General features: G+C 39.5%; 1 protein-coding gene across 1 annotated transcript in view; it reads left to right on the plus strand.

Moving 5' to 3' along the window:
* Positions 1-1408: 1408 nt before the first annotated feature.
* Positions 1409-15511, plus strand: part of COPB2 (coat protein complex I subunit beta 2) — a 33240-nt gene continuing 19137 nt past the window's right edge. Inside the window, exons 1-5 of the mRNA XM_055412858.2 lie at positions 1409-1524; positions 6700-6837; positions 12293-12379; positions 12578-12704; positions 13624-13772. Of these exons, the coding sequence (XP_055268833.2) occupies positions 1522-1524; positions 6700-6837; positions 12293-12379; positions 12578-12704; positions 13624-13772 (504 nt within the window). The 5' untranslated portion in view covers positions 1409-1521. The remainder of the gene's footprint in view (positions 1525-6699; positions 6838-12292; positions 12380-12577; positions 12705-13623; positions 13773-15511) is intronic.

Genomic DNA, 15511 nt, shown 5'->3' on the forward strand with positions numbered 1-15511 from the left:
GCAGTTCATTTTGCAATCCCTATGGCTCAGATCCTTATGCTAGAGTTCAACTACCTTAATGAAGGTGTATTTCAGTGAAGGAGAAAGAGCACAGGACTTTGAGGACATATCAAATCCTGACTCTACGATTTACTGTGTGGCCCTGGCTGGGATACTTCTTTGAACCTTAGTTTCTTAATTGGTTTCCTGAAATTCAAAGACACTTGCTCCTTGGAAGACAAGCTATGACCAACCTAGACAGCATATTTAAAAGCAGAGACATTACCTTGCCAACAAAGGTCCATCTTGTCAAAGCTATGGTTTTTCTAGTAGTCATGTATGGATGTGAGGGTGGACCATAAAGAAAACTGAGCACCAAAGAACTAATGCTTTTGAACTGTGCTGTTGGAGAAGACTCTTGAGAGTCCCTTGGACTGTAAGATCAAACCGGTCAATCCTAAAAGAAATCAGTCCTGAGTGTTCATTGGAAAGACAGATGCTGAAGCTGAAACTCCAATACTTTGGCCACCTGATGTGAAGAGCTGACTCTTTGGAAAAGACCCTGATGCTGGAAGAGATAGAAGGCAGGAGGAGAAGGGGACGACAGAAGATGAGATGGTTGGAGGGAATCACCGACTTGATGGACATGAGTTTGAGCAAGCTCCGGGAGTAGGTGATGAACAGGGAAGCCTGGTGTGTTGCTGTCCATGGGATCACAGAGTCGGACAGGACAGGGCAACTGAACTGACTGAACTGATTTCCTCATCAGTAACATGGAGATAATTCAGATTTGATGTGAAGATTAGAGAGGAAAGTATTCTGGCATATACCCGAAGATTGAGATATAATTATAAATGAATGATCAATGCGGTCGATGCTCAATAAAAGGATATCCTGCAGGGCCTGATACTCCTATCTTCTGGGGAGCTCCAGGCTTTCTGCCCTCTGATCTCAGAAGTATGAAGCTCAGCCCTGAAACCCGCCCACATCTTTCCAACAGAAATCGGTGCCCCGAGCAGGGCCGGGAAAGGACTACATGGGCCTCATTCTCAGGCCGACCAAGGTACAAGTGGGCTGAGAGCCTCGCTTCATCTTCCCTTCTCTCCTCCGCCCTCTCCCTCTGACAGTACTTCTCAGCTCCTGTGATACAGCTCCACTGTGGGGTAGTTTCTCCGGCCGTTAGCACTCGAAAGTAGCATTTCGCTTTTTCTTATCGTTTTTAACTCTCGGTTTGTTTCTATTCCACTCTTAGCAGCCCCAGGGCACTGCAAAGGATTCTAGAGGCCACACCCCGCCTTCTCCTGAGGCGCCAGGTCGGCTTGGGGCAGTTTGGAGGCCCTGTTGCCTAGGAAACTGGGGCGGGGCTTAGAAAAACAGCCCTGCGCCGACTTTGCGCAGGCGCTCGCTCTGGTCTTTACTATCGCGAGAACTCCTCCCGGAAGTTCCACGTCAGTCAGTCGCCCGGTCAGCGGGTCGGTGGGTTTCTCCGGGACTTCTTGGTCTGTAGCGAGTGAGGGCGCCTGGGCTCGGACCGACGGAGCCATGGTAAGTCCAGGCCTTGCAGGAGGCGGTGGGGCCCCATGTGGCCAAGGCCAATTCTTGGGGCTCCTGGCCTGGGACCTGCAGTTGTCCGCGGCCTGGGTTCCCGCTGCGGCCACCGCCTCAGGCCTTGAGGGGTCCTGGTCCAGTTTGAATTCTGGAAGGGAAGAGGCGGCAGGTCGTTTGGGGAGGCAGTGCCTGGAGGGTCCCTGATTTCGGTGCTTACGGAGTTTGCTAGAGCTTCTGCGGTCTACAGTGGGGTCCTTAGTGCAGGGAAATAAAAGAAGCCGAAAATGTTGAATTCTGTAGAAGGTTTTGATGAAACTACCTCATTGTGCCTTTAAAACGGTGACAGCTGATTTGCACTCTTCTGCTTGTTTTGGTATAGTATGACCGCAAACTACGAACTTAAACAGGCAGGCGCCCCCCATCCCCTCGCCTTTCGAAATGTGAATGGATCTTATAGAGTCAAAAGTAGAAGTTCACATGCTTTGGAATTCCAGCTTAAGTGTCAAGGGGGAAGCGAAGAGTTGGGACGTATTTTATAAAACTGGTTGGTGTGCTTGTCTGCATTTGCAAACATAATGACTGAAGAATGACCCTGGAAAGATCCCGATGCTGGGAAAGATTGAAGGCAGGAGGAGAAGGGAACGACAGAGGATGAGATGGTTGGATGGCATCACCAACTTAATAGACATGAGTTTGAGTAAACGGGAGTTGGCGATGGACAGGGAGGCCTGGCATGCTGCAGTCCATGGGGTTGCAGACTCGGACAGGACTGAGCGACTGAACTGAAGAATGACAGTCACACAGCATTTTTGACAAATGACAAATCATCACACCATTTTTTTATTATCACCCCCAAATATGCGCTAAAATATTTTTGCACTTAAGTTATAATAGTAAGAAAAGCAGTACGATAGTGTGAGAATTTCTTTCCAAAAGCATGTAAGAGATTATGTATTTTGTATTTAAACATTTTCTTGCTTTTTTTTTTTTAACTTGTTAGGCAGCACAGGTTCAGAGATTTTGGAGCTTGAAGACCTTAGGGATTAAGTCCAGGTCCCTCACCTTGCAGTTAAAAGGGCGGGGGTGAGGGGTGGGTAGGTGGGGTGGGGGGGTCGGGGGCGGCGAGTTAGTTTAAGGCTAATTGCTGCAGAGTTTTAACTGCAGCAGAAGTTGATTCCCTGGGGAAACTTGTGAACTTTATGAATATTTCCATAAAAGTGCATAGAGAAACACAACACTGCATAAAAATTTAATGGGCTCACTCACAGATACTCTCACCCACCAATACTCATTCATGAGCTTTCTTGGGTCCCCAGGTTAAGAGCCCCAGAACAAAACTTAAGTCCTACTACCTTGTATTACCAAGGACCTGCTCTGGAGTGTGCTGTGGTTTTCAAAACGGACATTTTTGGAAACAGCCCCTTGCATCTGCCTAATTTAGTTTTCTTTTGCGATTTTTAAGAGTATTTTTATAATTAAATATTTCATTCTTTATCACATCTAAATTCTTTTACAAAAGATTTTAAATGTAAATTTGTTCATTCATTTACCATAGAGTGTTTACTGTGTGCCATGGATTTTGCTAAACATTTGCTTCCTAATTCTCATAGCAGGTGGGAGAGTGAGTTATAAATGTTCATGGAGTGGTTAAAATAGGCAAGGCACAGTTCTTACTGATTAATACTGAATTTAATTCTCATTACACTAAGGGATAGATAATAGTCAATAGTTTTATATACATCAAATCTGAGGGAAATTAAGTAAATTTGCCTACTGTCATGCATTTGAGATGAGTGATGGAACTGAAGCTTGAGTCCATCATGATTCTTTAGATCTTGATTATCCTATCTGTTCTTAAACCTCTTTTGTTGTTGTTTAGTCGCTCAGTCATGTCCAACTCTTTTGTGACCCCATGGACACACCGAGGCTCCTCTGTCCATGGGATTTTCCAGGCAAGAATTCTGGAGTTAATTGCCATTTCCTTCTCCAGGAGATCTTCTCAGTTCAGGGATTGAACCCATGTATCCTGTATTGGCAGGCAGATTCTTAAGTGCTGAGCCACCACAGAAGCCTCCCATACCCAAATATATAAAGTGCTGAATATTGCACATGAATGAGCTCTTAAGGAGCATCTACTCTAGAAACCAAAAAGAGACATGTGCACAAATATTAAACATTAAATTCTGTAGGATTCTGTAGGAAAGGATACTTCTGGTAGGGTAATCCAAGAGATTATATGATGGCAGTAACATTTAAGCTAAGTCCTAAATGCCTTCAGCCTTGGGGAGATACAAGGAGATGTTTAGCGTTAAGGCTGCAGTGTGAGTATCTTCCCTGATAGCTCAGTTGGTAAAGAATCAGCCTGCAATGCAGGAGACCCTGGTTCGATTCCTGAGTTGGGAAGATCCCATGGAGTAAGGGAAAGGCTACCCACTCCAGTGGAAAATTCCATTGATGGAGAAGCTTGGTGGGCTACGGTCCTTGGGGTTGCAAAGAGTCAGACACAACGGAGTAACTTCACTTTCATTTTCACCCACTCCAGTATTCTTGGGCTTCCCTTGTGGTTCACCTGCAATGCTGGACACCTGGGTTTGATCCATGGGTTGGGAAGATTCTCTGGAGAAAGGAAAGGCTACCCACTCCAGTATTCTGGCCTGGAGAGTTTCATGGACTGTATAGTACATGGGGTCGCAAAGAGTCAGACACGACTGAGCCACTTTCACTCACTTTTATGAGTACCTTACTCATCTTGGTATTCCACAGTCCCTAGTACAATGTCTCATTCAAAGTAGGCACTAAAATATTGGGAGAAAAACAGCAAGAGCCCTTGGCTGTGCTTTTAAAAATTGAGACTGTGCATTAGGGGCATGTTGTTATACTGGTATTGCTTTGTATCTTGGGCCACCTTCACTTTTACTTAGTAATCAATCATTTAAAACATTTTTTAATGGCAAAATATGCATAGTTTAAAAGTGTACAATTTCCTCATTCGCTAGAGAAGAAGTATGAGATATGCTGGCTTATGTTAAACTCCCACCATGATTCCTGGCATATAATAGACACATCATGTTTGCTAACTATGGAGAGACCAGAAAAAAAGTTAATATTTGTGAAGGTAATTAATGGGGCAAGATTCCGAAATAGATGAAGTGAAAAGTCCTGCTTCAGGAAGGAATGTGAAAATAATGGTTTAAAAGTCGAAAGCTTGAGATGGAGAAGATATTTTTGTGGTGATTGTGAAGAGCCAGAGAACTTAGATCTTTTAAAGGAAAGTAAGAGGTGGAGGTTGTTGCCAGAAGTAGGGGGGCATTTATAGAAGTGAGAACCAGGTTCGAAGTAGTCAGTGACCCAGATTTGATAGAGGTCCAAAACAATAAATAAGAGCCTTGTGAGGTGTTTGCTTTGTCTCAGGAAATTCCCTCTGCTGAAATCATTTAGCAGGTTTCATTTGTGTAGAAAAGTAATGTTAAATTTCTCTCCCATTCATGAATATCACAGAAGATAGCAAAAATAAAAATTTGATGGTAACTCAGCTTGCCAAGTAAACTCTTAGGTTGTGTTTAAAACCTGCTGAAGGAGAAACATGTTTTAAATCAGTCTTCCTCATACCTGCTTCCAAGAGAGAACTGAGACTACTGCTGTAAGCCATCAGTGTGTATAATGAATTAACTTTTCTCCTAAAAAGCCATCCTTGGAAGAACTGAGAAAATAGTTATTCAGATCTTATTTTTTTCTGTGGTTTGGAGACAAATCCATGTTGAAAAATGCTGTTTTTATGACGAGAGAGTATTTTAGCTTTAGTTCAGAATTCTCCTAATTTCCATTTGATTATTATAACTTAAATCCATTAAAATATTATAAACATTCCCATTTGACTCCAGAGCCCTTTATGGACATAGATATAATAACCCTATTGATCCCAAATTACATTGTCTAGCATTTACTATTAATAATACTATTGCCAAAATAAATCTACTACTCTCTGAAGAACTCAATTTTAAAAAATAGTAAAGGTATAATTGACATAATATATTAGTTTTAGGTGTCTAGTATAATGATTTGATATTTATATATAGTAAAACAATCACCACAATAAGTCCAGTTAACATTTGTCACCATACATAGTTACAAAATTGTGTGTTTTTGTGTTTTTTTCTTGTAATGAGAACATTTAAGATCTACTCTCTTAGCAACTGTCAAATATGCAACACTGTATTATTATCTGCTTTGCTGTACATTGCATCTCCATGATTTACTTTATAACTGGAAGTTTGTACCTTTTGACTCCCTCTACCTATTTCTCCCTCTTCTACACTCCGCCTCTGGAAGCTACTAATCTGTTGTTCTCTGTATCTATGAGCAAAGTTTGTTGTTTTTTTCTCATATATCAACCAAAATAACATATCACAACATATTGAGGGCCTAAGCAGATACGAGAAATGAACTGTCTTCTGTTAAGTCAGAATTTAAAGAGTTCTGCAAAACTGTAAACATTGCTACTCTTATCACTAATTTTCTTTCAAAGCTGTAGTTATTTTATTTAAGTTAACGTGAATAGGTTTAGTTTGTTTTTGAAAATGAATTAATACATTAATATTTTAAAATTGTCTCAGTTTTAACTTTTAACATGATAAATATTAATAAATATAATCTATATAAATAAGGTGGCTCAAACGGTAAAGAATCTGCCTGCAATACAGGAAACTTGGGTTCGAACCCTGATTTGGGAAGATCCCCTGGAGAAGGGAATGGCAACCCACTCCAGTATTCTTGCCTGGAGAATTCCATGGACAGAGGAGCCTGGCGGGCGACAGTCCATAGGGTCGCAGAAGAGTTGGACACAACTGAACAACTAACCCTTTCACCTTTCACCCTTCACATAAACAGAAGCTTTTTAGTGTCCTCAAAAATTAATACTGTAAAGGTGTCTGTAAACCAAAAAGTTTGACAAGTGCTGCTGTAAGTTAAAGTTTTTTAAATACTCGTATTTTTTGTATGTATGAGTGAATAAGTAGGTGCTTTAGACTTTAAACTGTGGCTACAGTTTCACAAAGTAAAAACTGAATTGTAGGCATGTTAATGCACTGTTTTTACTTAAGATCGTAAACATGTTTCATTTGACATAGCAATATAACATTTTGTTTGCTTGTTTTTCATGTTGTTTGTCCTTAGCCTCTGCGACTTGATATCAAGAGAAAACTTACTGCTCGATCTGATCGAGTTAAGAGTGTGGATTTGCATCCTACAGAGCCATGGATGTTGGCGAGCCTTTACAACGGTAGTGTGTGCGTTTGGAATCATGAAACACAGGTAGAAATTTCTGAGGACTTTATTAGAAATACTGTCTTAGACTGTTTATAATAAAAGAGGATAAATATAACAGTCTAGTAGTGAGTGAGTGTGTGTGTGTGTGTATATACTGCTTTTCTAAATAAATTGGTACAAGTATTTTTAATATAGATAAGCTAACATTTATGAAGATAGAGCTTGTGGGAGAAACTGTTATGGGCTCATTGTATCCAATGTTGAAGTATTAAGTTCTCATGTAGGTAGTATTAGCTCTTCTTTGAAGAAACTGACCAATATAAGATCACTTGCTCTAGATAATAGTATTTAATGGTACTTAATTTTCCATTCAGTAAGTATTCTAAAAATCTTAAAAATGGGATTTTTACTTTTACTAATTTTCCCCCACATGCTTAATATAATGCATGGTGCAGATAACTTCCAGGCAGCCATACAGATTATAGACGATATCAGAGAGATGTTTGTAGTCAGGTTTTCATTACATGTGGAAATATGTCTTTTACAGATTATCTGTCTTAAATACTTTTCTTTGAGTAAGTGATATATTTTTCAACTTAGTTAACCTTTTCCAGTCTTTCTTGGCCATCCTTAATCTTTTTCTTTCAAGGTATAGAACATATAGTCAGCACTATACTATACAGTTTTGTGTCCATTTATACAGTAATTATCCCCAACATCCAAGGTTAAGTTTTTAAAATCCAGATAAAATTCACATTTGAGGGGTTTAAGATGGCAAAAATAGGCCTGAGGAGAAACTAAGTTCAAAAGTAAACTTAAAACACCCTTTCAGCTTATATCATTCTAATGAAACAGTAAGGATTTGCACATTCAACCAGGACCCCACCAGTGATATTTTATTCACATTAACATTTTGTTTTCTGCTGTATCCCAGTGCCTGTGACATTACCTGACACACAATAAATGCTCAGTAACTATGTGTTGAACTACTGAATAATAAACTGTCCATTTACCAGTATATCACTAATTCAGAATTTCTGTCCTCTGCAGTTTCAAATCTTGTGAATTCCTTTTGCCTTGATGTGGAAAGTTTGCTTGCTAACTGCTTTTGGTGGGGTAGGGGATCTGTTCTATCCGAATGTTTAAAAGCTTTCTGATTTCGTGCTTAACAGATATATTGGTGCCTCCCCCACCCCCACCATGCTTCCTGGGGGTTCCTTCTGTCCGCTGCATTTCACCATCTCTCACTCTCCTCTCTCTCACTATGGTATGCTCTAGAGCCCAGGTGTACTTCCCTTATTTTTACTATAATGTAACTGCTTGATTCAGGTCATCTACTTTGCTTCATCTTTGTTTTTGTACCCTTCTGTGTGCTTCTGCAGGGCCATCTGCTTCCCCTTCATAATTCATCTCATTGGTAATTTTTAAAATTCCCTTCTTTCCTTGAAGAAAAGAAGGTTCTGTGAGGACAGGGATTTTCCTAGTGTTAATTCCCATTGTTATTTCAAGTGGGCACCTGACAGGCTCATAGTAGATACTCAGTAAGTCTGCTGAATGGTTGATTTGTTTTGGTTCTCCCTGCTTTTCTTCCTTTGTCACCAACAGAAGTTACTTGGCACTCATCTGTGTGGAGAGCAAGATGCTTGAAAGAGCCGAAAAAGTTTTGGGGAGTAAATTCAAATGTTCTTGAATTTCAAATAAGGAGGAATTATATACTCTTTGCGGTGATGGGTGCAGCAGTTAAAAAATCAGCATGTTAGAATTTGAAGCCATCCTGCTAATTAAATGATGTGGGCAAGACTTAACAGGCTTGATTTCCTTACCTAAATGAAAATGATATGTTGCCTTTCTTACTTCACAGGATTGTCAGAATGATTAAATCAAATTAGATAAAATTGTGTATGAAACCTGTCAGGTACCATACAAGTATTTCTTTATTTACTTACTTCTCATTAGTGATTTATATGTTGAGTGTCTAGTATTTCATCCTCTTTATCTTGTTTAGCTTCTGGAGTAGGAAGACCATCCCTTAGGTCATTTGTATCAGCCACAGCACTTATTGTAGACCTGAACCATGACTGTTAGTGCTGTGGCTGCTTTACTTTTTACTGTTCAGCAGATCCCTGAGTTTGTTGCCTCCTTAAGAGGCCTTACAAATAGCTATGAAAAAAAGAGAAGTGACAAGCAAAGGAGAAAAGGAAAGATATACCCATTTGAATGCAGAGTTCCAAAGAATAGCAAGGAGAGATAAAAAAGCCTTCCTCAGCGATCAATGCAAAGAAATAGAGGAAAACAATAGAATGGGAAAGACTAGAGATCTCTTCAAGAAAATTAGAGATACCAAGGGAACATTTCATGCAAAGATGAGCTCAATAAAGGACAGAAATGGTATGGACCTAACAGAAGCAGAAGATATTAGGAAGAGGTGGCAAGAATAGAAAAAAAGAACTTCACGACCCAGATAATCACAATGGTGTGATCACTCACCTAGAGCCAGACATCCTGGAATATGAAGTCAAGTGGGCCTTAGGAAGCATCAGTATGAACAAAGCTAGTGGAGGTGATAGAATTCCAGGTGAGCTATTTCAGATCCTAAAAGATGATGCTATGAAAGTGCTGCACACAATATGTCAGCAAATTTGGAAAACTCAGCAGTGGCCACAGGACTGGAAAAGGTCAGTTTTCATTCCCCTCCCAAAGAGAGGTAATGCCAAAGAATGCTCAAACTACCGCACAATTGCACTCATCTCATATGCTAGTAAAGTAATCCTCAAAATTCTCCAAGCCAGGCTTCAGCAATACGTGAACCATGAACTTCCAGATGTTCAAGCTGGTTTTAAAAAAGGCAGAGGAACCAGAGATCAAATTGCCAACATCCGCTGGATCATCGAAAAAGCGAGAGAGTTCCAGAAAAACATCTATTTCTGCATTATTGACTATGCCAAAGCCTTTGACTGTGTGGATCACAATAAACTGTGGAAAATTCTGAAAGAGATGTGAAAACCAGACCACCTGACCTGCCTCTTGAGAAACCTGTATGCAGGTCAGGAAGCAAGTTAGAACTGGACATGGAACAACAGACTGGTTCCAAATAGGAAAAGGAGTACGTCAAGGCTGTATCTTGTCACCCTGCTTATTTAACTTATATGCAGAGTACATCATGAGAAATGCTGGGCTGGATGAAGCACAAGCTGGAATCAAGATTGCCGGGAGAAATATCAATAACCTCAGATATGCAGATGACACCACCCTTATGGCAGAAAGTGAAGAAGAACTAAAGAGCCTCTTGATGAAAGTGAAAGAGGGGAGTAAAAAAGTTGTCTTAAAGCTCAACATTCAGAAAACTAAGATCATGGCATCCTATCCCATCACTTCATGGCAAATAGATGGGGAAACAGTGGCTGACTTTTTTTTCTGGGCTCCAAAATCACTGGAGATGGTGATTGCAGCCAAATTAAAAGACGCTTACTTCTTGGATGGAAGGTTATGACCAACCTAGACAGCATATTAAAAAGCAGAGACATTACTTTGTCAACAAAGGTCCTAGTCAAGGCTATGGTTTTTCCAGTGGTCATGTATGGATGTGGGAGTTGGACTATAAACAAAGCTGAGCACAGAAGAATTGATGCTTTTGAACTGTGGTGTTGAAGAAGACTCTTGAGAGTCCCTTGGACTGCAAGGAGAGCCAACCTGTCCATCCTAAAGGAGATCAGTCCTGGGTGTTCATTGGAAGAACTGATGTTGAAGCTGAAACTCCAATATTTTGCCCACCTGATATGAAGAGCTGACTCATTTGAAAAGACCCTGATGCTGGGAAAGATTGAAGGCAGGAGGAGAAGGGGACAACAGAGGATGAGATGGTTAGATGGCATCACCGACTCAATGGACATGAGATTGGGCAAACTCGGGGATTTGGTGATGGACAGGGAGGCCTGGCGTGCTGCGGTTCATGGGGTCATAAAGAGTCGGACGCAACTGAACTGAACTGAGTTTTTGTGCATTACCATGTCATCTTGTAGGTTGCATGTTCTGCCTGCTCACTTGTGTCTGTGTCACAGTCAGCTGGTAATGGTTGTACAGGTTGGAGCTCATATACCCATTTATTCAGTCTTTTCTGTAGAATCTTTGAGGTCTTGCTCAGGAAGCCAGATTGGACTCAGTGGTTTTTATGAACCAATTCCTATTTTTAAGTTTGGTACACATGGTTAATCAATCATAATATGCTCATTATTCTCTAGTACAGAAACAGATATAGAAAAGTGACAGTTTGGGGCTTCCCTGTGGCTCAGTGGTAAAGAATCCACCTGTCAATGCAGGAGACATGGATTTGATCCCCGATCCAGAAGGATCCCACATACCGCAGAGCAGCTAAGCCTGTGCAGCACAACTATTGACTCTGTGCTCCAGAGCCTAGGAGCCGCAACTACTGAGCCCATGTGCCACAGCTGCTGAAGCCTGTGCACCCTTGAGCCTGTGCTCTGCTTTAAGAAATGCCACTACAATGAGAGGCCCATGCCAACAACTAGAGAAGAGCCCCCACTCTCCACAACTAGAGGAAAACCTGTGCAGCAATGAAGATCCAGAACAGCCAAAAAATAAATTATATATATAAAAAAAGAGTGAAATAAATTTTTTAAAGGGATAGTTTGACTTTCAGAATTTTAAAGAACAAAGCATCAAAGTGGGAGGACAAAGAAATTCATTCATTGCTGTTCTTTCTGGCACAGTCTTCCAGTTTTCCACCTTTGTCCTGTGTGTATAGTTCTTTTCTGAGCAGCTTTCTATCCTGTGTGTATAATTCTGTTCTGAGCAGCTTTAAAAGACATCTTAATCACTGTGAAGAATTAGGAATCACTTAATTCATCACTAAAAAGAAACAGCTTTTGTATGGAAGTATATTGCTGAAGTATACAAAAGAATTGTATATTGTTTATAAGTTTATTTTATGAGTTTATGGGTTTAATTTTTAAAAGAAGAAAACTAAGAGCTAATTCATTCAATAAATACTTATTACACATGGGTTGTTTTTCATCCGCTGTTCTAGGCGCTAGGTATACAGTGGTGAACAAGATTCCCACCCTCAGGGGGCTTAGCAGGAAAGACTGACATTAAGCATGTAATTATGAAAGTGCTATGTTATGAAAGTGGGGTATAAGGTTCTTTGGGTGGGTTTTCAGGTGGAGGGAATGGGAGCAAAGGTAAGGCTGAGAGTATCTAAGGATGGGGCTAGAGAAGTATGGAAGGACTGGAGCACAGAGGATGGGGAACTTCATCTTGTGGACATTTGCTTTCTTTTTTCTTTTATAAGTATTTTAGGGTTGAATCTGTTAAAGAAAAGATGACTGGTCACTGTTTTCCACTCGACTGCTTTTATATTTTAGCTGGAGAATATTTCTGAGATTAGAAGTGATCTAAATAATTGGATGTTTTAAATATAACAATAGATTTTTCAGTTGTTTTTTCATAACTCAAAGTGGTATGTTCTTATTACATTTTCAAGACACTGGTGAAAACATTTGAAGTATGTGATCTTCCTGTCCGAGCTGCAAAGTTTGTTGCAAGGAAGAATTGGGTTGTAACAGGAGCGGTAAGTAAGCATATGAATTTCTAATCCCATTCTGAATTGGTCAGTGATTACCCAGATGAGTTGAAGAGTTTTGATTCTTGCTTTCTTTTGTTAATTAGTGCAGTGTTTTAAAGCCTGGACTTTATACCTTGACCCTATATTTATTTTGTGCAATTTACTTCATAAGAGTAATGATGGTTTTTAAATTTCCATTTCTAGGATGACATGCAGATTAGAGTATTCAATTACAACACTCTGGAGAGAGTTCATATGTTTGAGGCACATTCAGACTACATTCGCTGTATTGCTGTTCATCCAACCCAGCCTTTCATTCTAACCAGCAGTGGTAAGAGATGACCCTTTTTGGTCATGTAGGTCTCTTTGAGTAATTCATTTTCTTTCAGTGAGACATGTAATTCATTTACTGCTGTTGCAAATAAAGCTCTGATTCCAAGCAGCCTTTAAACTGTTTAAATCCATTAACGTACTATCAGTGCCGCTTGCTTTTGTATTTTAATGAATATCAGCTCTACTTAGGATTTGTGTAGCTGTTGCTTCAATTCCTGTCAGGGAAGACCTGAAGGTCTAGATGCTGAAACAGCTCCTGAACAGAAAGCTAATTTACCTGCTGAGTGAGTGCGTTTTTGGCAGATTGTCATATACTCTAATCAGTTTTATCTTTATATTCAGACTATTTTACACCTTGGTATTATGCATAAAGCAGTGGAGCTTTTTGGAAGGCAGTTAAAACAAGTTGCACTGAATTGGTAATAGCTCTTTGAAACATTTTTAAGTTAGCAATTGAGAAGTAATTCAGAACTTTTTTTAACCAGTTGAAGCCTGGCGTGCTTCAGTCCGTGGGATGGAAAAGAGTCAGACATGACTAAGCAACTGAACTGATTAAAAGAGAAATGTTTGTTTCTGAAATAGCCATTGTCATCATTATTCAGTCATACTTAGACTCTAATTCAACTTGTTACTCTTTCATCATCCTGTAAAACCCGTTGAGTCTTTTAAATTTTTTCCATGAAATTTGTGTATTTGCAATTAGTAATCTCTTTTATCTCCATTCTTCAGAAAGTTAAAATTATTCTTAGAATAAATGTTATGAAAAATCTGTTCAGTTCTGATTCTATGTCTGTAAGTCATAGAATATATGATTTGTGTTAGATTTTCTTCCTTAAAAAGGCACAGAGATTCTGCACCTTAGTTCTGAATGAAAGAAATAGAAATTGCAACTAACTGGAGACTTTCTTTTGGTCTAGATGACATGCTTATTAAACTCTGGGACTGGGATAAAAAATGGTCTTGCTCACAAGTGTTTGAAGGACACACTCATTATGTAATGCAGATTGTGATCAACCCTAAAGATAACAACCAGTTTGCCAGTGCTTCTTTGGACAGGACAATCAAGGTAAGGTGCCCATTGTTTGTGTCAGTTATGTGTGTTGGTGAGATATAATTGTGTTAGGTATTTTACTGCTGGCTTCCCAGAGTTAGTCCTGTCTGAAAGGTGTCTCTCAACAGTTCATTTTGAAGCAGAATAGGACTTCTTATTTTGATTCAGAAGGGCATATTCTGTTTAGAAAAATGGTGTGGCAATCCAGTGCTCTTAGTCGGGGGGTGTTTCTCCATGTGAAGCAATATATTGTAAGAGTTTTAAACCTCTGCAAACCCAGAGTAAGAAAATGCCTGTGTCTTCTCTAGGTCACTGTTTTCCTCTTTGTTAGTTTATTTGCTGTTGCCATCTGCTGATTATTAATCTATTTCATCTGCCTCCATTCTCTTTTTCTTACTCCATTTCTCCATACCACTGCCAGTTACCTTTCTAAAACATGTGTTCCGTCTTGTCAGTTCCCAGTCTAAGGGTAAAGTCCAGGTGCCTTGGTATGGAATACAAGGGTTTGCAAGACCAACCTTAGCTAATGTTACGAGACATCTCCTATAAACCTGGTCTCCTCACCATTTTCTTGAGAAGCCATGAATGTTCACGGGACCTTACGTCATTCAGCTGGCCCCTCTGCCTACTGTATCCTTTATTCTTCCTTTTTGATTTCTTTTCCTCTGGAGAATTACTCATCTTTCAAGGCTTAGCAGTTATTTACTCTGAGAAGCTCCCTTCAGACATCCATTTCACCCCTAGACAGAGCCATTGTCATCCCATTCCTTCCATTTTTTTTGGCCTCTATCACGGCCTTCCTGTTGAATAATAATGGGAAATCTTTATTCCCGAAATGTTGATGTTTGGGATAGGAACCGTATGTTACCCTCCTCTCACAAGCACACACACATTAGCAAGCAGCACAGTGCCCTGTCTGTATTAGATGCTTAATACATGTTGCAGTGAGTGCAAATATATTCCCTTTCCCACTATAATATTTAAAATATTTCTATATGCATAGATTTAACTTTGCTTACATGAATAGGCTTACATCTATATAACATTTTTATTAGTTTTCCTTTAACTTACATAAAATATTATCTTCTGTTTGTCTGGCAACTTAATATTAAATGGTACATGTTGAATATCGTAGGGTTTTGAATTACTTTGTTTTTTTTTTCTTTTACTAGATTATCCTTGCTTTTGACATAGGTTGAAAACTTTGAAATTAGTTTCAAACTTTCTTCACCTAATTAGATATAGCTTGAGGACAAAATTGTCCTACCATTGGCTCTAGTAAAGTTTGTTTACATATCTTTATACTCCCCACAGGGCTTCCCATGTAGTAGTCATACAAAATAAATGTTTGTAAAGATAAAGCTCATTAGCAGTGCTGTAGTAGTATTTGACTGCTTTTTCATACTTTTAATTTTTTGATTACAGCAGTAATTTTCTCGTTTTAATATATCTTACTAAGTCCATTTTCATTAGCTTTGTGTTATTAATAACTCTTTCTTAATGTCATTTCCTACCTTAAAGTAGTGTTTCTCAAAGTTAAGACACCTGGGGTGTCTGTTGAAAATCTAGATTCCTGAACTTCATTGTAGTTCCACTGAATCATAATCTCTAAGGATAAAGCCTGGAAATTGGCATTTCAGAGAATGCCATAGTGATTCTGCCCCCTGGAAATTTAAGTAAAGTGAGAAAGAACCCAAACAAGTGGGTGAAAAAATGAGCATTCTTCAGCTTCTCTCCTGGGCTTTGGCATTTCT

The sequence above is a fragment of the Moschus berezovskii genome, chromosome 1 (assembly GCF_049115385.1).
Source record: "Moschus berezovskii isolate FMDL1 chromosome 1, NW_MosBer_1.0, whole genome shotgun sequence".
Lineage (NCBI taxonomy): Eukaryota > Metazoa > Chordata > Mammalia > Artiodactyla > Moschidae > Moschus > Moschus berezovskii.